Source organism: Silene latifolia, chromosome 9, assembly GCF_048544455.1.
Source record: "Silene latifolia isolate original U9 population chromosome 9, ASM4854445v1, whole genome shotgun sequence".
NCBI classification, from domain to species: domain Eukaryota; kingdom Viridiplantae; phylum Streptophyta; class Magnoliopsida; order Caryophyllales; family Caryophyllaceae; genus Silene; species Silene latifolia.
The window spans coordinates 148,074,303-148,098,918 of record NC_133534.1 but is presented as its reverse complement, the minus strand read 5'-3'; the positions used below and the strand labels follow the sequence as shown (position 1 = coordinate 148,098,918).

The 24,616-nt window shown below is 36.0% G+C and overlaps 2 protein-coding genes and 1 long non-coding RNA gene across 3 annotated transcripts; 1 reads left to right on the top strand and 2 right to left on the bottom strand.

Annotated features, from left to right (window-relative positions):
- Positions 1–2,229: 2,229 nt before the first annotated feature.
- LOC141601736 (uncharacterized) lies at positions 2,230–4,990 on the bottom strand. The gene is made up of 2 exons (XM_074422037.1): positions 3,634–4,990; positions 2,230–3,530 (listed from the first exon to the last, which is right to left on the bottom strand). The coding sequence occupies exons 1-2, from the start codon at positions 4,988–4,990 to the stop codon at positions 2,230–2,232; spliced, it is 2,658 nt and encodes an 885-aa protein (XP_074278138.1).
- Positions 4,991–19,617: 14,627 nt separating this feature from the next.
- LOC141598335 (uncharacterized) lies at positions 19,618–21,252 on the bottom strand. Its single transcript, XR_012523426.1, has 2 exons — positions 21,174–21,252; positions 19,618–20,247 (listed from the first exon to the last, which is right to left on the bottom strand). It is a non-coding gene; the product is annotated as an uncharacterized LOC141598335 (long non-coding RNA).
- Positions 21,253–22,980: 1,728 nt separating this feature from the next.
- LOC141601735 (NAD(P)H-quinone oxidoreductase subunit K, chloroplastic-like) lies at positions 22,981–24,093 on the top strand. The gene has a single exon (XM_074422036.1). It carries the CDS (start codon positions 22,981–22,983, stop codon positions 24,091–24,093), a length of 1,113 nt encoding a protein of 370 aa, XP_074278137.1.
- Positions 24,094–24,616: the final 523 nt, after the last annotated feature.

The following is a 24,616-nucleotide window of genomic DNA, read 5'->3' as shown; positions in this document are numbered from 1 at the left end:
TTTGTGTTTTCCGGAATTCTATGCTCTTTCTCCTTCTATCTCTAGCTTTCTCATTTTTTTCGATTTATTATTATTATTATTATTATTATTATTTATTATTATTATTATTATTATTATTATTATTATTATTATTATTATTATTATTATTATTATAAATATTATAAATATTATTATTATAAATATTATTTTTTTTTGCAAGAAGATATACCTCATTTTATTAGAAAGAGGATAAAACCTTACAAAGCTATCCACTAAGAGGCATAAAGCCTTAAGTAAGACGAGCAACGAGACAACTAGGAAGAGAACTACAAGCTAATAGACGATGTTTGACAGTAAATTGAATCTGACTGAGAAGAGATACAGTAGAATGCTGATGACCCGTAAAAATTCTTTGATTTCTCTCCTGCCATAAGTAGTAGACAAAGCAAAGCAACAAGGCAAGTTTGTCGCCACATATGCTTCCAATGACTCGACCCCGAGTTTGTGCCATCCAATGGAGTTCGGTCAAAGATTATCGTAACGATTGCAAAGGTGCATCCATCGAAGTAATGCATGCCGGACTTCCGAGAGAAAGTACTGGTGAAAAAGAGATGTTCATGGCTTTTCAGTGCTGCTGAGACAGAGAACACATCTGTTTATGAAAAGCAGTGCCCCTACTAATAAGTAGATCAACCGTGGGTAGATGTTTAGAAGCAGCTAAGATGGCACAGATCCTATGCTTAGGAACAATAGCATTCCCCTGCAAAGATTTATACCAGTAGACTGTCTCCCCCTTATCTCTGAACCAGTGGTAAGCATCACTGACCTGGAATTGGCCCTTCCTAACCCAAGAGTTTAGAATCTGGGTAGCAGCATCAAGAGAACCAGAACGAGCCACAAGATAGTCTTTTACTGCAAGAATACTACAGAGACTCTCACAATAGCGATCCTTGGCACTAAGAGTCCAAATAGACCCAGAGGAGAGGATATAGGCTTTATTACACAAAGCCCAGATTCCAGAAGAGTCATTCTCCAGGAGCCAGAGCCATTTTGCAAGGAGGGCTTTGTTCCAGGAAAGAATTTCCTTAACACCAAGACCACCCTCTTGAACAGGTCGACAAATAACCTTCCAGGAGTGGAAAACATGCTTCCTGCAGTCCTTATCAACATACCAGAAGAAATCCTTGCAGATTTTAGTAATACGTTTTAAAATGGCTTTGGGAAGTAAAGCACTAGCACACCAAAAATTAGTAATGCCAAAAATAACAGAGTTGAGTATCTGAATCCTCCCAACATAGGAAAGAAAGCTATTAGACCAGTGGAGGAGAGAAGTCTGAACTTTGGTAAGGAGGGTACCATAAATCTCAGTAGAATTTCGACAAGAGTTCAGAGGGATGCCAAGATATCTAAAGGGGAAACTACCTTCAGTAAACCCAGTATGCTGAAGAATAAGGGCTTTAACTGCAGGAGAAACCCCACCAAAATAGATCTCAGTTTTACTGATATTAGGTTTTAGACCAGACCATTTAGCAAAAAGATTCAACAGATGGACAGCTCCTTGAACAGAAGGGAGATCACCCCTAACAAAAAGCATGAGATCATCTGCAAAGATCAAGTGAGTAAGCTTGAGTTGAGAGCATTTAGGATGCAAGAAGACTTGAGGTTGGAGGGTTAATTGCCTAAGATAACGAGAAAGAACCTCCATGCTAAGGACAAATATATAGGGAGAGAGTGGGTCACCTTGCCTGACACCACTTTTCCCTTTAAAGAAACCATGCACAGCTCCATTAACCTTAATGGAAAACCAGGAACCTGAGATACAACCCATAATCCAGTTTATGAAGATAGGAGGGAACTTCAAAGCTTCAAGCATACTCCTAACAAAATCCCATTGGAGGGAATCAAAAGCTTTTTGAATGTCAACCTTGATCAAGCTCCTAGGAGTAATGTATTTCCTAGTATAATTCCTAACCAAGGACTGTGAGAGCATAATATTCTCAAAAATGCTTCTTCCCTGAATAAAAGCAGCCTGTTCAGGGCCTATGATCGAGGGGAGAATAACTTTGAGTCTGTTTGCAATGACCTTACTCACAGTTTTATATATAGTAGTGCAACATGAGATAGGTCGAAAATCAAGAACAGACTGACTAACTTTCTTTTTAGGAATGAGAGTAATAAGGGTGGAATTTGCTTGCTTACTCATTTTACCAGTCCTGAAAAATTCCTGGGCAGCAGAACAAAAATCCTTCCCTATGAGATCCCAAGAATCCTTAAAGAAAGCAGAAGAAAACCCATCAGGGCCAGGACTCCTATCGAGCCAATCTCGAACAAAGCATCCTTGATTTCAGAGATAGTAACAGGCTTGGTAAGAGCAGCATAGTCAGTATCAGGAACACAAGGGCCTTGTTGGATAAACTCTACATCTAAGGGAGCAACCTCAGTACTTGCCCCCAAAAGAGAAGTGTAGTAATCCACAAAGCCATCAGCAACATCAGCTAAGCCAGTCCTCTCTTTACCATCTTTATCAAGGATCCTACCAATAATTTGCTGCTTCTTTCTTTCATGAATTTTAGCAAAGAAAAACTTAGAAGAGCAATCCCCATGTTTAATATCATCTACCTTAGCTTTTTGTTTGAGCATGCTCATCTCAGCAGCTTTGAGACTATTATATTCAGCCAAAAGTCTCCTTTCCAAGTCAATCAGGGATTGAGACAAAGGAGAAACTTGGAGCTCATGTTGACAATCCATGAGAGAAGATCGAGCAAGTGAAACTCTTTCAGAGAGAGAACTGAAATGGTTCTTATGAAGCTGGAGTAAACCATGCTTAACATACTTGAGCTTGCTAAAGACTCTAAACATAGCAGAACCCTGAACATAAGTCTGCCAAGCCTGAGAAACAATGCCCTTGTATTGAGAATGGCCAATCCAACAATTCAAAAAAGTAAACCTGGATTTAACAGGGGGGTCATCAAAAACATTGACCATGACAGGAGAGTGATCTGAGACACCAGCAGGGAGAAAAGTGACATGAGTGGTAGAAAAGTTAGAGAGCCCGGAAGGATTTGCAAGGCCCCTATCTAACTTGGACCAAACCCTAGTAGTATCATCTTGCTTGTTGGTCCAGGTAAATTCACAACCAGAACCATTCAAAAGGCATTCATTGAAGTCCAGGATATCAGTTAAATCAGGGGGGGAGGAACTGACCCTTTCAGAGACATCCCAAACCACATTGAAATCACCCAGGACAAGCCAATCAGTAACAGTACACTTAATAGAGGCAAGAGCAGACCATAAAGCCATTCTGATTTGAGGATCATTATTTCCATAGACAAGTGTCAAATGGAACTTGTGAGAAGTGGCATAATGAACTATGCTACAATGAATGAGCTGGTCATGAACCAGCAAGGTGGTAACAGCAACAGTGGCAGGGTTCCAAATAAGCCAAATCCGGCCATTATAGTGTTTAGAGTAGTTGCAAACCACTTTATAGTTAGTGAACCTATTCTTGATAATCTTTTTAGCTTTATTTTCTTTGATTCTAGTCTCAAGAACTACAAAAATATCAAGTTTATGAGCCCACAGGAAATCACTAAGCTCCTGCTGCTTAAGAGGGTCATTACACCCTCTAATGTTCCAAGAGCAGATCCTCATGACAGGGTTTATCAGGGGGAGCTTTATCCACTAGTTCAGGAACAGGAAGATCACTAGATTGAAGGAGGTCAAACTTGTTGGGAGTAACCCAGAATTGGTCATCAGAAGTGGGTGTGACAGGAGCCTCTATGCAGTCTCTCTTCTTGGCAATTTGAGACTCACTACTTATCACACTAGCATCATCAGGAGGAGGGGGACAATGGCCTAGCTCATGGCATTCTGAGTGCTTTTCAGCAGCCAAGGGAGAAGATACCACCAACTGAGTAGGGGTAGAAGCCTCCAACTCCTTACCACCACCAGGGTTAGTAGATTCATCAAGGCCAACTGAGGTACCACCTAGCTCAAGGCATCCAGAGCCTTGTCCCTCCTCTTGCTGAGAAACACTAGGGACAGTAGCTGGCACAGGCTTAGAAACAGGTTGGTAAACTTTCTTGGAGACAGCTGGGACCTTTGGCTGGTGCCATTTACAGCTACCCAGCTGATGACCCAACTTCCCACAACCAGAACAATGGAAAGGTAACCATTCATAAATGACCCTCTGAGAGGATTGCCCATCATAAGGAGTATTAAGAACAATATGGTCAGGCAGAGTGGTGGAAACATCAGCTTCAACCATGATTCTAGCAAAAGACAGTTTGGCTTTACATGTGGTATTGAGATCAGCAAACAAAGGCTTCCCAATCTTACTAGCCATCTTACTAAGAACATTCTCAGACCACAGAAATGGTTCCAAATCAGGGAACAAGACCCAAATAGGAACAGTGGACACCCTATCCATTTCCATAGAAAAATTAGGGTACCATTGCTTCAGAATGAGGGAGCCATTCCCTAATTTCCAAGGACCTTCGTTTAACACATTATTCATATCTTCCAGACTTGTAAATCTGAAACTGAACCACCCTTTTTTATAGTATTGGACAACAGGAGAAGCTATATGATGCCAACATTTTTGTGCAAACTCCTGAACCTGTTTTAAAGTAGGTTTTGAACCTAGGAAATTACCCATCAAAGTAAATTGCCAGAACTCAAGTTCACTCTTAAAGTCATCAAGTTCAACATCAATTTCAGTAGAATGCTTACTATGTTCGTCAAAGAACAAGGACATACCCAATTGATTCCCCCCTTTTACAACATCCTTCCATGGACGCTTATCAGTCCCAGTATCTCCCTTAGCAGCACTAGGACTTTTAGGGATAGGGTCATGGTTTTCAGTAGTACCACAAGGATTAGGTTCAACTGTAGGACTAGGTTCAGGGACCATAGATTCAGACACACTAGCGCTACCAGTCGCTACGATGATCGATAAAGAAGCACGATACGGCCTCAATAACAATGGCGGAAGAATTCTCAACAACACCATCAAGAATTCTCAACAACAATGGTGGAATCAACAGAAGTACAACTAGGAGAAACATTTGGAGCCATAACAATTGATTTACGAGCTGCAGTTTGAACAGTAGGAACAATATATTATTATTATTATTATTATTATTATTATTATTCTTAATTTTTTTGGGGAAAGTATAAGTATATTAATATCAACAAAAATACATCATCCGGTGTGAGTTCTTACAAATATGGTGCTACCAATCAAATCTAGCTAACAAAAAAGACTAAATGTTCTGAATACTATTAATCCATTTTTCATCCTCCCGAGTAATTTTAGCCTTGTTTCTAGCCCAAAACCTGCTAATAACATCACTAATGGCCTGTTGGACTAGCATTCTTGGATGAACCACAGTAAATAAGACCCGAGCTCTGTTTCGTGCATTATTATTATTCTTAGTATTATTCTTATTATATACTATTATTATTATTATTATTATTATTATTATTATTATTATTATTATTATTATTATTATTATTATTATTATTATTATTATTATTATTATTATTATTATTATTATTATTATTATTATTATTATTATTATATCAATACTACTCGAGGACTACGAGCCCAACATACCCATACACGGCCCAATATCCAATTCCCGACTCACTTATTATTTTATTATTAATTATCGTCTTATTTACAATTATTAATATAAATGCTTTTTAATTAATTATTTGAATTGCATAAATTATTCTCATAAATACTTATCAAATTACTGGGTATTACAGTCGATGTGTGAAGGCTATGTGAAATATGGTTTACTTACATGTATTCTATACAAGTTGATAGGATTCTTACATGATGTAGTTATTCATTTGGTACATGTTAATATGTGAAAATTGGATGAAAAATAGTAATGTGTATAACGTGTTTTGAAAGTAGTTATTACGTATTGGTGTGTGAGGGGCACTAGCCCCGTCCTTTGGCATGTTAATGACGCATATATGTTTGAATTTTACTAGTGCCATAGTAGGGTGTGATTAGTAATAGTTGTTAGTAAAGTGGTCGCTAGTATGAGAATAGTATCCTTAGTCGGAAATTTCAAACCATAGAGAGGCACCCAACCGAGTGCGAGCTAGTACTCGACCGAGTACCAGTCACTCGACCGAGTGAAGCCTACCACTCGATCGAGTGGACCAATTTCCAGAAACTCAAAAATTTCTGGAAGTGAGTCATTCGAGCGAGTGGAGAGGGCACTCGAGCGAGTGGACTCGCACTCGACCGGGTGGACTTAGCACTCGACCGAGTACCATTTTCTGGGTTGTAAATTTCGCGATAATTGCATTGTTACCTTATTTCTTGCATTTATTCGTCATTTCTCATAACAAAAATACCAAATTCTCTTTAATTTTTTCTGAAACTCCATTGTTAACGATTGTTGCTTGGATTTAAGCTTTCTACTCCATTGTTATTCTCTTAAATCTTGCTAATTAAACAATGTGAGTGATTTTCTCATTGCTTAAAATATTTCAAATTTGATTTCGTTTAAATCCACGCTATTACCTTCAAATCTTCTTAATTAATTCCATGTTTTGTTTAATTAATGATATTAATCACTTTTTTACATCATTTATGATGTCAAGTGTAACATTTTCATGTTGAATTTTGCCCAAATTTTATAAACTAGCCCAAAACGAAACTTGTGGTTGATAGTAAAACATCGATTTTTCTGTTGAGACTTAATCCTATCTTGATAAATTTCCCTAGATATTTTCTTACGAAGCTTTGTTATAGCATCTATAACTGCTTCCGGTCTTGGAGCAAAGTCTCTATTCCTTAGTAATCGAAGCCCAAAGATCTATGAACTAGCCCATGTTTGGCTAGCCAAGCAGACAAACGACCCTGCATCTTGTTTATATCTCCCACATTCTTTTTTTTAGATTAAATTTATGAAAATGAATCCGCCGCTTATGTTTACAATTACACAAAAGTGAATCTCATATAATTCACTAATTCCTGGGAAGATACTGAATTTTTGTATTCGAAAAATGTTTCGGGAGGAATCTCTGAAGTAAATTGAGATTTATATTTATAAAGTACTTCTTGATCATAATTTCCCGTATGTATACTCCGCCCAACCCGAAACTTGTCGTTGATTTTAAAACATCGATTTTTCTGTTGAGACTTAATCCTATCTTGATAAATTTCCCTAGATATTTTCATACGAAGCTTCGTTATAGCATCTATAACTGCTTCCGGTTTTGGAGGACAGCCCGGCAAATAGACATCCACGGGAATTAGTTTATCGACCCCGAACAAGATCTTGTAGGAATCAGTCATCGAACATCCCCGGTAATTGTACACGCTCCCATAGAAATAACATATTTAGGTTCGGGCATTTTCTCATATAATCTCACTAAAGAAGGCGCCATTTTCATTGTTCTTTGTCCGCATTTTGTTAAAATTAGGTCCGCTTGTCTAGGGCTCGATCTTGGTACCAGCCCATAACTGTCAAAGTCGAATCGCGAGCCTGTTAATGAATCAAATTCAATGATACAACAGTTGGTCCCATAATGAAGCGGCCATAAACTAGAGAGTCTTGACCAATATGAAAAATCATTTGATGTAGTTGAAATAACTGAGTTTTGGGTTATTTGATTAAGTAGTGGAAACTCAATAGAATTCATAACTATTTCCATCTTTTTTTTACTTTTTTTATTGTATAAATTTTCGGTGATTAAGACCATTCCAATGCTCCTTTTCTCCATGCATAAACTTCACCAACAATTAGGATTAGCATGAAAATTAAAGCTTCTATAAATACGGATACGCCCAATATATCGAAACTCACTGCCCATGGATAAAGAAAAACTGTTTCAACATCAAAAACAACAAAAACTAGACCAAACGTATAATAACGGATTCTAAATTGTAACCAAGCATCCCCCATCGGTTCTATACCTGATTCGTAGCTAGAAAGTTTCTCTGAACCTTTGCCACTAGGTGCTAAAATTTCTTAAAATAGAAATGCTAAAATAGGAATAACGTTTGATATTATTAAAAATGCCCAGAAAATGTCATTATAAGCAATATCAATCAAAGAGCTATGATCTTTGATCGCGAATGTTCATCTTGATAAGAAATTATCTACCTGTTAAAATAGGTTATGTAGCACAAGTAAAAGGCTATAGCTCAGTTAGGTAGAGCACCTCGTTTACACGCGCGCCAATGTTTTTCAAATCATGCAATCAAAGAAATTCTATTAATTAATTTTTCTGATAAATTTGTGGGAAATAATCTATATACTTCCCTTATTATTAAGGATTATAACGATTTATAATGATGAATTCTAGTCATAAAATAAATTACATAAACGAAAAGGTAGAGAATTAAGAAATCAACCTTCGGTCCTAGCAAAATCGGCCTAAGAACAATATCACAATGATATTCACCTATCAGTTGCACCCAAGACGATATGAGATATGCCCTTTGCTTCTTGCTAGAATCGATCCCCAATTTCTGTAAAAACTTAGGGTTTTCGTTTTTGTGTTTTTAGATGAGAGGCAAGAAAAGGTTAGAAAATTAGGTTAGAAAAATGAGCTCCCTACTCTTCTTATTCTAACCGAAAAAGAGAAGTGAATGGGGAGATTTTCTTTCTCCTAATTTCGGCCCAATACCACCGAAACAATAATAGGATATTTCCTCTTATTTTCGCTGTTTCTAAAATTATATATAATGTGTACATTTTATTAATTGTCATACATATTGTCCCGTTTTAATAAGTTCATACATAACTGATTGTAGTCGATTTATTAAGTCCGGCCTGACAACATATATTATAACAATCTCGAGTAAAATATACTTTAACTATAAATATCGCATATTTATAATTAGCTAACTAAATATAACCGATTACATTTAATTACGAATTAACATCTTAATTCGTTTAAGCTAACATTATATACATTTATTAAATATAACATATTATATTCAATTTACGAATTGACAGTTAATTCGTCTCAGCTAATATTATTTAATCGGCATTAAATAATCGTCTCATCAACACATTGACTAACTGTTTAGTCATATAAGCCATCAATGTGATTACATTTCCATAATCACATCTCTCAAACACATCCTTTAGGTGTAACTTTTAGAGACCAGTTGATCACCGCCATCTGTATGATAATAACGTCAAACTTTCTAGCAAGCCAACCGTTATTAGGTAATCGTTAATCAACTGATAAAATACGAAGTATACCCTTGTGAACCTATAAGAGATTTATTAATGTTATCACACTAATTTGTGTAGGACACAAGCTCCAACAAACTCCCACTTGTCCTCACAAGTGTATGTGCGATAACCGATTCTCATATCCTAAAATTTCTCCCACTCAATGTAAAACAATTTGCAAAATCCGTATTCACAAAGGTTGTATTTTACAAGTGATCTGTATCAAGAGTGGTTTCCCCGCCTAGAGAGTAACTTAACTGATAAACGAATCATCATTCGAGCATGGCCATGCATTTCAGTTATAACTCCTCGAGTGGCCCTGAGAAATAACTATACCTGATAAAGGTTGGATACTTTCCTCAACTCGAATCCTGCAAATGTAAGCACAGTATGAAATGACCCAGAAAAAATCTACTTAGCCTCCAGTTACGGCAGACCGTGAGAAAGAAACCAAAGTCACCCAAAAACTGCCTTAATCTCAAGAGACAGTCGATAGTCAAAATAATCGACTCTAGGAACACAATGGATGTCCTATCCACGACCTGGCACCGAATGTTGTTAAACATTTAGAACTCCATTACGTTGTCACAAAAATTTGTCCTACGAGGTATCGTTATAATCTCGCATTTGTGATCGATCAGTCAACCGTTTGACTTATGGCTCGTTGAACCCACCATCAATCGACTGCACAATATAATAGCCAGAGTTATCAGCTCATATGGGCGATTACGGACCAAACAAAATATAATGTAATTCAGTTCACTTTGTGGCGTTCAATGTTGTCAGTATAATCCACATGAAAAACAAAATATTATAAAAACGATGAAGTTATAAATAGTATATGAAAAAGATAATGTATCAAATCCATAATTAACTACTACAACTCAGGAACACGTTTAATTCCCATGGAAATAACGTGCCCTTCATGCTTATCAAAATTCAACGGTTTAGTGAGAGGGACCGCGATGTTATCATCCGAAGCTATCTTGTCAATCACTATCTCTTCTTGCTCCATGTAATCACGGATCAGGTGAGCTTTCCGATGTACATGTCTAGATTTGTTGCTAGACTTTGGCTCCTTAGCCTGGAAGATGGCACCTCTATTGTCACAATAGATGGTGATCGGGTCATTCGAACTAGGAACTATCGTAAGTCCTTGTAAGAATTGACGCATCCATATCGCTTCCTTAGCTGCTTCCGAAGCGGCATAGTACTCGGATTCAGTGGTAGAATCTGCTACAACACTCTGTTTGGAACTCTTCCAGCTGACCGCAGCACCATTAAGAGTGAAGACGAACCCGGACTGAAATTTTGAATCATCTCGATCCGTTTGGAAGCGAGCATCTGCATAACCGATTGCGCATAGCTTAGTATCGCCTCCATAAGACAATACCCTATCCTTAGTCTTCCGTAGGTACTTGAGGATATTTTTAACAACTATCCAGTGTGTTTCACCTGGATTCTTTTGGTACCGACTCGTCATACTCAATGCATATGCTACGTCTGGACGTGTGCATATCATGGCATACATGATTGATCCTATTACAGATACATAAGGAACACGACTCATGCGCTCAATCCCTTCAGGTGTCGTGGGTGACTGAGACTTGCTCAACTGCATCCCAGACGTCATTGGAAGGTTCCCCTTCTTGGAGTTGGTCATGCTGAACTTCTCAAGAATCTTATCCAAATAAGACTCCTGACTAAGTGATAACGTCCGTCGTGATCTATCTCGGTAGATACGGATTTCCAAAATACGTTGTGCCTCACCCATATCTTTCATCTGGAAATGGTTCTTCAACCATTCTTTAACCGAAGATAGGAGAGTAATGTCATTCCCAATCAAGAGTATGTCATCGACATACAATATGAAGAATACAATCTTGCTCCCACTCGACTTGATATATAAGCATGGTTCCTCGACCGATCGAGTGAAACCATACTCTTTTATCACCCGGTCGAAACAATGATTCCAACTCCGAGAAGCTTCCTTAAGTCCATAAATGGAGCGTTTAAGCTTGCATACTTTCTTAGGATGTTCAGGATCTATGAAACCTTCGGGTTGCACCATGTACAACTCTTCCTCCAAATAACCGTTTAGGAAGCCGGTTTTCACATCCATTAGCCAAATTTCATAGTCATGAAATGCGGCAATCGCTAAGATTATCCGAATGGAACGTAGCATGATTACAGGTCCAAAAATCTCATAATAATGCATTCCGTGCACTTGAGTGAAACCTTTTGCCACTAGTCGTGCCCTATAGGTATCTGGTTGCGCGTCTACAGAACTCTTTATTTTGTAAAGCCATTTGCACTGTAGAGGTTTTACCTTATTAGGTAAATCAACAAGATCCCATACGTCATTCTCATACATGGAGTCCATCTCGGATTGCATGGCTTCGAGCCATAGCTTTGAGTCGGAACAGGCCATAACACCTTTATAGGTAGCGGGTTCATTACTCTCTAGGAGCAAAACGTCATTCTCCTCGACCATACCAATGTATCTGTCCGGAGGATTAGAGACTCTACCCGACCTCCTAGGTTCCTCAGGAATATTAACCGTATCATCAGTTGGAGGAACAACTTCCTCCATCCGTTCCTCGGTTGTTGGTTCTGGAATATCCGACAGCTCGAAGGTTCTATTACTTGTCTTGTTCTCGAGAAATTCTTTCTCTAAGAACGTCGCACTAGCCGCAACAAAAACTCGATGTTCGGTAGGCGAATAGAAGTAATGACCAAACGTTCCTTTTGGATAACCTATAAAGTATGTCTTGACCGATCACGGGCCGAGCTTATCCTCGTGTCTCCACTTGACATAAGCCTCGCAGCCCCAAACCCGAATAAAGGACAAGTTAGGGACCGTTCCCTTCCACATTTCATATGGAGTCTTGTCGACAGCTTTAGTCGGACTTCGGTTAAGTATAAGAGCAGCTGACAAAAGAGCAAAACCCCATAATGAATCAGGTACTACCGTGTGACTAATCATGGACCGAACCATATCAAGTAAGGTTCGATTTCTCCGTTCGGACACACCATTCAATTGAGGTGTTCCATATGGAGTTAACTGCAAAACGATTCCACAGTCTTTAAGGTGTTGATCAAACTCATTTGAAAATTATTTGCCACCCCGATCTGAACGGAGTGCTTTAACCTTTCTACCCAGTTGGTTCTCAACTCTGTTCTGGTATTCTTTGAATTTCTCAAAGGACTCATTTTTATGCTTCATTAAGTAGACATATCCGTATCTACTCAAATCGTCCGTGAAAGTGATAAAATATCTATAGCCATCTCTAGCGGTAATTGACATAGGTCCACAAACATCAGTATGTATGAGTCCCAATAGGTCACTAGCGTGCATTCCAACACCTTTGAAGGAAATTCGAGTCATTTTGCCAATGAGACATGATTCACAAGTGCCATATGTAGAAAATTCGAATGCGGGAATAGTCCCATTATCGACGAGTTTCTTCACGCGTTTCTCATTGTTGTGTCCCATTCTACAATGCCATAGATGGGTTTGATCTTTGTCACCAACCTTTAATTTCTTATTATTCACGTGTAATACTTCCGTGGTTTGATCTAAGATATAAATTCCATTCATGAAAACCGCTTTGCCATAAATCATTTCATTGAAAGAGAAAATACAGCTATTATCCTTTATTAAAAATGAATATCCGTCTTTATCAAGTACGGAAACTGAAATAATGTTCTTAGACAAACTGGGTACATAGTAACAGTTATTTAAAAATAACTCAAAACCACTAGGGAGTTGGATTACATATGTTCCCTTCGAGACAGCGGCAACTCTAGCTCCATTCCCGACTCGCAGGGCCACATCACCCTTTCCGAGAGGTGTGATGTTTCTTAGGCCCTGCAAATGATTACACAGATGAGAACCACAACCAGTATCAAGTACCCAAGTTCCGAAACTTGCATGGTTAATCTCAATCATATGAATATAAGATGACATACCAACAGGAACGATGCGGCCTGCTTTTATGTCCTCACGGTACACGGGACAGTTCCTCCTCCAATGTCCAGTCTTGTGACAATGGTGGCACTCAATGTCACCGCCCTTGCTCTTTGCCTTGCCCTGTGAGCCACTAGTCTCACCAAGCCCACTCTTACCGTTTCCTGGCTTCTTGAATTTTGGCTTACCTACAGTTAGGTCGCCTGGAGCTTTGCCCTTACCTTTACCCTTGTTGGAAATCGTGAGAACATCCTGCTTCATGCTCCCACTCAATTTCATATCCTTCTCGGTCTGTACGAGAAGTGAGTGTAGCTCATGAGGACTTTTCTTTAAGTCATTCATGTAGTAGTTCACCCTGAAAAGGGCAAAACCATCGTGAAGAGAATGAAGCATACGGTCAATGACTATGCTCTCACTGATTTTACAATCAAGTGCCTCCAATTTCTCGACATTCTCAATCATGTTAAGAATGTGTGGGCTAACCGGTTGGCCCTTTTGGAGTTTCGCAGCAAAGAAGCGACAGGTATGCTCATAAGTAACGATTCTCGGTGCTTTTGAAAACTCGTTAGTGAGCGTGGCGAAAATCTTGTTCGCACCTTGGGCAATGAAGCGTCTCTGCAAATTTGTTTCCATTGCAAAGATGAGTACGTTCTTTATCGCACCCGCTTCCATGACAAAATCACTATAAGCAAGTGACTCGTTAACTCCCGCATTGGGGGCTGGTTTGACCGGTATTGGCTCAGTTAAGTACTTGAGCTTACCTTTCAGCAACGGCAGCATTCCGTAGTGCTGCCTCCCAGTCCGCAAAGTTGGACCCATCATTCTTCAGTCGTGTAAACTCATTCATGTTGTCCATAAAAATCTTAAGCCAGGACTCGCGTCCAAGTGTGGCACTCGGCATTGGGATTTCGTTATTTCCAGCCATTTGTTGTAACAGTAAAATAAACGTGTTCTACATTTAAAAAAAGAAGAATAAATAATAAGCATGTGCATCGATTTTAATTTAAGTCTAATGCAATACTATTATAACGCGAAGACTCAAGCATTTATACAATTGACCTTCCTCAAGAATTATATAAATGATCCCAAGACTCAATTATCTGTAAATTCATAAGCCAACCTTTTGGCTAATTCTACTGTTAGAATTCTTGGTCGATAAATTTCTGTAAATTCTATCTTTAGTCCATCATAATCACGAGAAACTCTTCGGACTATAATGTTGAGATAAACTAAGTCAACACAAACTACTTACCCAACGTAGAAGGGGTCATATTATGCCTACCGACGAAGAAGGGATTCATAGTTGTTTGCCCTTATAAAGACTAGTCTCAATTTCTGTTTTAGAGGAAGATCCCATCAACTTTATTTTAATTCATTTTAAGTGAACTAATATCTAGCATGCGTGAATGAATAAACTAAGGTGATGGCTTAATAAACATGTGACATCTGTATGTCTATGAAAACTAACATACAACCTATATGTGGCAATTTTCATGCATTTTAGTAGGTGGTTTGGTTTTAGGCGGAATATGATGCATTAACTAGCATGTGAATGAAAAGCAATAAGAACGGTAAAACGTAAAACAAAATAAAGTCCTAGTGTGGCCTATCCTATCAAAATGAACATAAATACAAGTTTGGAATCCATCCATGGACCCGAGAAGCTTGTCTTGATGTTCCATCTTGATCCATGTAGCGGGAGTGAGCTCCAATCTCCATCTTTAGTCTTCTCAAAAATTACAATTTAAAATTACATAATAAACCTATTTACATTCTAATTTCAAAACCGTAATAAATAAAGAAAACCAAACGGAGATACGAGATCTCAAATTACATTAAAAATTATGTTCCCATCATTACGAAAACATAATTTGACTAAGGCCACACTAGGTATTACAAATTACAACCGATTGCAAAAATACGTAAATATAACCATTCAACGATTCATCCAACTAAAATAAAATGCATCAACTAAAAAAAATTAAACATACAAGACATAGTTCTTTAATTATAAAGATTAATTTTATCCAAACCACCTATTTAATTGATCAAATTAAGTGACAATTCCTCAATTAATCACATTAATTTTAATCGTAATTCACATTAAACTTGTAATATGAATTTAATCCAATCATTATTTTAAACCTCTTTAAAATAATTAGGTATCTATGAATTATGAACCGCTTCACAATAATTTATTATACATTGTAAATTTAATGTATAATCTTTCTAGGTCAAAACAAACCAAGCAAAATCCCCTTTTTTTTCTTTTGGTCTCGGCAAAACTAAAAAAAAAAAACAACGAATTTTTTTTTTCCCAGCTCGGCCGAAAAAAAACAGAAAAAAAAAGACTTTTCTTTCTTTCGGTAATTCTGCAAAAACCGAAACATAACAGTTTTTTTTTATTTTCTCGGCAGGACTAAAAAAAATACAAAACATCTTTTTTTTTATTTATTTCGGCAATAGCCCAAAAAAAACAAAAAATAGAAACTTTTTTTCTTTTGGAGCTCTCGGCAAACCCAAATAATGCCCCTTTTTTTCTTTTTGCGGCAAAAATGCCCTAAAACAAAAATTCGATGAAGAAAATCGTTTATAGTTGCTATTAGAACATGATTAGCATATGAATTAATGAAACATGATTAACCGTATATGCCAAAAACTATATAGCAAAAACAATTTTTATATCATCAACATGACGATTCCATTTACATTTTAACTGAATCTTCATTAAATCAAACATCTACCAATTCTTCATATAATTATTTTAACTGATTAAAACAAAAATATGAAAAATAAAAATGGAAATAGCATCAAGAAAAAAAAAACAAAAACCGGCTGCTCAAAAAAAAATTTCAATCGGCATAAAAAAAAATTTGCAGCCGTGTATATTTTTTTCGATTCATAAACCCTTTGTTCACATTCATTTTATGAAAATCATCAAAAATAAAATCGTGGCCTTGTCTCTGATACCACTTGTGGGAAATAATCTGTATACTTCCCTTATTATTAAGGATTATAACGATTTATAATGATGAATGCTAGTCATAAAATAAGTTACATAAACGAAAAGGTAGAGAATTAAGAAATCAACCTTCGGTCCTAGCAAAATCGGCCTAAGAACAATATCGCAATGATATTCACCTATCAGTTGCACCCAAGACGATATGAGATATGCCATTTGCTTCTTGCTAGAATCGATCCCCAATTTCTGTAAAAACTTAGGGTTTTTCGTTTTTGTGTTTTTAGATGAGAGGCAAGAATAGGTTAGAAAATTAGGTTAGAAAAATGAGCTCCCTACTCTTCTTATTCTAACCGAAAAAGAGAAGTGAATGGGGAGATTTTATTTCTCCTAATTTCGGCCCAATACCACCGAAACAATAATATGATATTTCCTCTTATTTTCGGTTTTTCTAAAATTATATATAATGTGTACATTTTATTAATTGTCATACATGTTATCCCGTTTTAATAAGTCCACACATAACTGATTGTAGTCGATTTATTAAGTCCGGCCTGACAACATATATTATAACAATCTCGAGTAAAATATACTTTAACTATAAATATCGCATATTTATAATTAGCTAATTAAATATAACCGATTACATTTAATTACGAATTAACATCTTAATTCGTTTAAGCTAACATTATATACATTTATTAAATATTACATATTATATTCAATTTACGAATTGACAGTTAATTCGTCTCAGCTAATATTATTTAATCGGCATTAAATAATCGTCTCATCAACACATTGACTAATTGTTTAGTCATATAAGGCATCAATGTGATTACATTTCCATAATCACATCTCTCAAACACATCCTTTAGGTGTGACTTTTAGGGACCAGATGATCACCGTCATCTGTATGATAATAACGTCAAACTTTCTAGCAAGCCAACCGTTATTAGGTAATCGTTAATCAACTGATAAAATACGAAGTATACCCTTGTGAACCTATAAGAGATTTATTAATGTTATCACACTAATTTGTGGAGGACACAAGCTCCAACAAAATTGATGTCTTACTCTATGATTTTGAGGAAACAAAACAAGAGAACAATAGCGTGACAATTAGTTCTAATTTGGTACGATTCAGGTGTCCCCAAATAGAACCCATTTTTTTAATATTGATAAGGTGAATACCCAGCCTATTAATGCTAGGCTTAATGAGTATAACGGTCTCAAAAAATCTCTTTTGGTCCTATGAACTTTAAGGTGTATGAGGTTTCATATTATATTCTTTAAGCAGAACGATAGAGACTCCATTAAATTTTAAAATTTCTCTAGGCCAAAAGCAGACCTACGTCACTATATCTCTTTTTTGAAACACTTTGGTAGTGCTTCTGAATCAAAGTTCAAATAAATAATGAATCACAGCACATGGAACCATTTTCTTTCTATCAAGAAAAATTATGGTAGAATAACTGATATTTATATCAGTTAATGAAAAAGCCCAATGCAAAAAAATCGCATGTTGGGTCTTTGAAACAGTTCAAATCATTTTGATAATAAAAGAAAAAGTTTGATTTGTTTACCGAGAAGGTCTACGGTTCGAATCCGTATAGCCCTAAAAATATATATATATATATATATATATATATATATATATATATATATATATATATATATACTATAATAATTTATATTAAAAATTTAATTATTAGTTGATTGCTTTTATAACCCATCATTTGTCTCTCATCAAATAAAACAAAATGGCAATAAACTTATTAATGAGTATCATTTATGGCGGAGAAAAAAAAATTTCACTGGATCCAATCTAGGATAATCAACCCTTAATTTTCTTTTGTAAGTATAAGTATAAAATTTTATAGGAATCTTATTTTTATCGTTCCTACCCAATCAAATTATTTATTATATTACCCCCTTTAATAGGTATTATACCTAACTCTAACTTTAATTGTTAGAAGCAAAACCCTGGGATAAATTGACTATTAAACATTTCTTTTTAGCCCAATGAACCAACTACAGTTGATTATAAGAAATAGGTTTAGGAATACCCTACATTATACTAACTCTAGCAAAAAAATTCTCGTTTTTTTTAAGCCCGGGTTTCAAAAAGATCTTTGGTCAATGGTCAATTTCATTGGCAACCTTATCAAATAAACTTTGTAGTTTAATAGACCGTGTGTGACACCCCGCAATAAAGCGGAAAATATAACTTATAAATTCAAGCGGAAATTAGGAAATTTTTGAAACTTTTAAAATTTAAAGCGTGGGTTCATTAAAAACTAAAACTCAGATAAAGAATGCGGAATTAAAGATTAAGTTATACAAACGTGATAGTCAAGGTGAGGGAAAATATATCCCTCGAATGACAAAACAATAAAAGGTGAGTCGAAGCAATCCTAATAAAACGACTACTAGTCCAAGGTGCTCGCTAGCTCACACGTCTAAACCTCACAAATGCATCTTCACAAACCTGTCATTCATGTAAACATGAAAGCCACAGTCAGTGGGGAGTAACTCAAGGTTCTCCCAGCCACAAAATGTCAAAACGAACACAACAAAGAACATGAACAAATAATCATATTAGATAAGTTATAAGTGAATCGATTTATAACTAAACATGGGATCATACATGTTTAAACCAACAAGGATAAAGAAATGATGAAATAAATAAGTAAGGCATAAGCGACAATAAAACAAATGGAGAAGAAAGACAGGGAAGGAGACACGACCACTTAGCCACGAGCACGTATTTCAAGGAGATATGACCAAAGTAACCATCCAAATAATACAAGACATTTATCGCTCTTAGACTATAATTTCCCCGGGTAGGACTACGATAATAATACGGTCCTAGTCTAAATCTGCAAATTCTCGAGTGTACATCCCGATTCGACGTGCACCAGCACAGCACGCACCCAAGCACGCACCCAAGACTCGACTACTAATGAGACCGAGTACCCCAATCGCCAGAACAGAACGAAAGTGGCGGAAAGACTAAGATAAGACTCACTTGCCAGAACAGCACAAGTGGCCAAAAGCCGTACTTGCCAGAACAGCACAAGTAGGTCAAACCCGTACTTGCCAGAACAGCACAAGCAGGGCGGAAATGTATGTCAAGCATATACGAGGGTATTATGACATTTCTACAAGAATACGACTCTTTTCAATTAATCATGTGCAATAAATTACTCGTATTTGAAATACGATAAATAAATGAGAATAAATGAGTTAAAGCTCATATAATAGATAAATGAAGATATTTCATATAGTTATGACATGAATAAACAATAAGTTCCACATTTATGATTCATGAGAGAAATATATAAATAAACGGCAAATAATGAATTTAAGATACATAAAACATGTGACAGAATTCAATTTAATTAAACCCGAACAAAAATATTTCACGGATAAAAATTAACCCAATTTAATTAACATGTAGAATAAATCATACGTACTTGAGGCGTGATAAATAAATAAAAACGAGCAAGTAAAAACTCGTAAATGGAGTATTCCACGTCATTTCATACTTTTATAACGAGGACTACCATTTTATTTCATATAACTAAGCCATTTGAGCAAAAAGAAAACAAGCGGGAATGAACAATTCCATTATGTAAAACAGGAGATGAAACGTAAATAATCACATGTGAGCCATTCATAAGCATATGCCGCAATATACGAGTGACCCAACAACCACAAGGCATGTTCAAAACTTAACATAGGATATGAGAAGGCATAAAACAAAGGAGGAAAGACGGTCACGGACTACACAAAAGACGAGCTGGACACACACGGATTAAAGCCGTGCTGCCCAGCCGGCTTGCTCGCCCCTGACCACTGCCCAGGCCTGGTCTGGCCCCTGCACAGAAACACGCACAAGCAGCCTGTAGTACGCAAACAGTCCAGCAGTACAGAGCACCTCAGAAAAAACGCAGCTCCCCTTCATTGCCCAGCCATCTTAGAGCGGTTTTCTAGGCCAAACTAGGACGGATTCCACCCGAACCAAAGACTCAATCCAAACACGTACATGTACTTGAGACAATAGCAAGAAAGTTGGTCGAATTTAACATAAAGAAACCCGTCAAACCAGCCCGCAAAAACTGCTCAACAAAGTCCATTTTCACGATTTATGAAGATCATTTGTGACCGTCTTAAGACGAAATTTTAAGCATGAAAAGAGTGGAATTTCTTACATACAACCAACCTATTACATACATGGATATACACATGAGACGGGGATTAACAAATTGGCTCAAATCATCCGTGAAATAACAGTCCAAGAAAATCACCCATACACAACCTATATACATGGTTTCTAGACAATTTGTGAAGCCGTCTTAAGACAAAATTTTTTAAGCATGAAACATGTAATCCTCATTCAAACAAACTACCCAATTCCTTTACCCACTTCACCATGAATCCAAAGGTACCATCCTTTCTCAAAATAAATAAGTAAAACTTGTATAAAACCGTCGTATTGTTCAAGTGGTTATTTGGCAACCTATGCAGATTACCAAACATTAGCATAATAGAGTAAGACAGAATAAAACAATTTTAGAGGAGCGAGGCTGTCTAAATTGCGAAATGGTCAGCCTTTTGTACGATCATCCCCTGGAGCTATTTTCATAATAAAAGTTCAAAATTGAACATCTAGAAACTAGAAAGAACGGATATACTATACCAACATCCATCATCATCCTTTAAAATACTAATCTAGAACACCAACTTAAGCCTACATTAGCCGCAACACTTTCACTTAGTCAAGGTACCATGTGTCCGACACAAATCAACACTATACACTTTATTTTAAACCCAAAACATCCAATTTTTCACAGAATAGGAGTGTCCAACATTTACAGTAGAGTAGGCAAACAATAGAATTAATAAACCAGTTAAATAGGAAGTAGTGGTCACATACAAACATGGTACAAACACAAGTAAAAATGTAAACTTGTTCACTAAAGAGTATACAACCACATAAACACACATAAATTCAACATAATGTCGAGTAACCTATCACCGTTACCTTTTTTCCTTTCAAAACTCCGAGGAAAACGCCTAAAGAGTACGAGCCTCCCACCGGGTCTTCAGTTTCTTCAACTAGAGGGTAGAAAACGAGATAAAGGAGCTAAAAATCAGAACTTTCATGAGACGGGTCAATCTGAAATCACCACAAAAACAAGACTTTCTTACCTTCAAAGGAGGAGGAAGGAAAGGGGAAGAGGATGGTACAAAAACTATAAAATTTGGTCGAGAAACGGAGGAGGGATCTCGGTTTTAATGTCGAAATGAAAATGGTGCTTGAGGTCCCTAGATATTGTTGCTGCTGTAAGTGTTTTCGCAAAAAGGAAGGGGATGTGAAGGGGGGTACTGGGTAGGGACGGGATGTAGTGTAATAATAATAATAATAATAATAATAATAATAATAATAATAATAATAATAATAATAATAATAATAATAATAATAATAATAATAATAATAATAATATTTAAAAGAGTGTAAGAGAGGTAGGTGAGTTTATTGTCGATCTTTGGTTGGTCCGAGTGAAAGCAGGTACAAAGTGAAATGTGACGGTCTATAGCTAGACGGAATAATGTCTCGAGTCTATATTAACTTAAAACGGAAACTAATATTATTACTGTCACTATTATTATTGTCCGACCAAAAATATGTGTACATTTATTCTTATATAAATTATGCCTCAAGAATATAATTTAATAATACGTATTTTTATAAAAAGAGCTATTATATAATACATTTATAAAAAAAATCGTGTTTGACATAAAATTAATTAAATTGAATAATTCAAAAATATTTAATAAATGGATTAAACGGTTTAATAAATTTTAAATGTCAAAATGGGAAATTCGCGGGTGTTACACCGTGGCTACAAAAGTGCAAAACAAGTATTTGTTTCCTTATACAATCAATAAAAGAAAAGCTACTTGGCCCGAATTCGGATTAAATTAAATAGAATATACTAATTACTAATGTCATTCTAACACATTTTGAAATCTAAATTTATAAACATCCTCCTACATGTGAATTATCTCTATCTACGAAAAAAAATGTGAAGTCCTTGTTTGAATTTATTTTCTTTGTTTATTTAGGTAAAACCTAGGTGAAAGCGAATAAGAAAAATCTCTATTTATATTCTATTTATATATAGAATAGAATTTGATAATTATAAAAAAATGCGGTGGAATGGAGAACAAAAGATAAAAAAAAATATTCAAGTCAATCACGTTTGAGATGAGACACAACAAATGAAACTTTTTTTTATAATAAATTTTTTATAATAAAAAATCGTTCGCTCAAAATTTATTGTTGTTTTGACTAAGGAGTTATGGATAACTTGACAATTCTAAATCGGAATCAACCAATTAAAAATATTTTCCAAATTCTTGAGGAGTCTGTCTATGTTTATACTTTATGAATATGACATTTTCTAGGCATTTTTAATAATATCAAGCGTTATTCCTATTTTAGCATTTCTATTTTCCGGAATTTTAGCGCCTAGTAGAAAAGGTCCAGAGAAACTTTCTAGCTACGAATTGGGTATAGAACCGATGGGGGGTGCTTGGTTACAATTTAGAATCCGTTATTATATGTTTGCTCTAGTTTTTGTTGTTTTTGATGTTGAAACAGTTTTTCTTTATCCATGGGCAATGAGTTTCGATATATTGGGCGTATCTGTATTTATAGAAGCTTTAATTTTCGTGCTTGTCCTAATTGTTGCTTTAGTTTATGCATGGCGAAAAGGAGCATTGGAATGGTCTTAATCCCCGAAAATTTATACAATAAATAAATAAAAAAAAGGATGGAAATAGTTATGAATTCCATTGAGTTTCCACTACTTAATCAAATAACCCAAAACTCAGTTATTTCAACTACATCAAATGATTTTTCAAATTGGTCAAGACTCTCTAGTTTACGGCCGCTTCTCTATGGGACCAACTGTTGTTTCATTGAATTTGCCTCATTAATAGGCTCACGATTCGACTTTGACGGTTATGGGCTGGTACCAAGATCGAGCCCTAGACAAGCGGGCCTAATTTTAACAGCCGGTACAATAACAATGAAAATGGCGCCTTCTTTAGTGAGATTATATGAGCAAATGTCCGAACCTAAATATGTTATTGCTATGGGAGCGTGTATAATTACCGGAGGGATGTTCAATACCGATTCCTACAGTACTGTACGGGGGGTCTATAAACTAATTCCCGTGGATGTCTATTTGCCGGGCTGTCCTCCAAAATCGGAAGCAGTTATAGATCCTATAACAAAGCTTCGTAAGAAAATATCTAGGGAAATTTATCAAGATAGGATTAAGTCTCAACATAAAAATCGATGTTTTACTATCAACCCAAATTTTCATGTTGAAATTGGAAATTTTTTTAATGATATTCAAGAAAAGAGTTTTCTAGAAAAATTCATGGAATTAGAAGAGCTGCGCTTGTTGGAGGAAATGGTAAAGGAATACCCTGAAACACATCTACAAAAACTTCGCATCGGAATCCACAACGAAACGATTCAATTTATCATGATGTATAATGAGGATTGTATCCATATGATTTTCCAATTCTCGACAAATATAATATGTTTCTTTATTCTAAGCAGTTATTCTATTCTGGCGAATAAAGAACTTATTCTTATTAATTCTTGGGTTCAGGAATTCCTATGTAACTTAAGTGACACAATAATAGCTTTTTCTATTCTGTTATTAACGGATTTATGTATTGGATTTCATTCGCCCCATGGTTGGGAACTAATGATTGGCTCTATCTACAAAGATTTTGGATTTGCTCATAATGATCAAATTATATCGGGTCTTGTTTCCACTTTTCCGGTCATTCTTGATACAATTTTTAAATATTGGATTTTCCACTATTTAAATCGTATATCCCCATCACCTGTAGTGATTTATCATTCACTGAATGATTGAAAAGAAAAAATATAATTAAGGATATAAATAAAATTATAATTTAAAATAATGTTTCTTTTTTTTTTTTACATAAACATAAGCAAACCATTCAAAATCATACTTTATCTTTCCATTTTTAACCATCCAAGGCGGGCCGATCTTTCTATATTCCAGTAATATTCTTTCTTATTTCATTAAATTAAGTTTAAAAATAGCAGAATCGCGGATAGGAAACTATACTAGCAACCTACCCAATTTATTGTAGAAATGTTCAGCATAAATGATTGGACCATGCAAATGCAAACTATAAATACTTTTTCTTGGATAAAAGAACAGATTACTCGATTCATTTCCGTCTCGCTCATGATATATATAATGACTAAGCTCTTCAGTTCAAATGCGTATCCCATTTTTGCCCAGCAAGGCTATGAAAATCCGCGAGAAGCGACTGGACGCATTGTATGTGCCAATTGCCATTTAGCTAACAAGCCCGTGGATATTGAGGTTCCCCAAGCGATTCTTCCGGATACTGTATTTGAAGCAG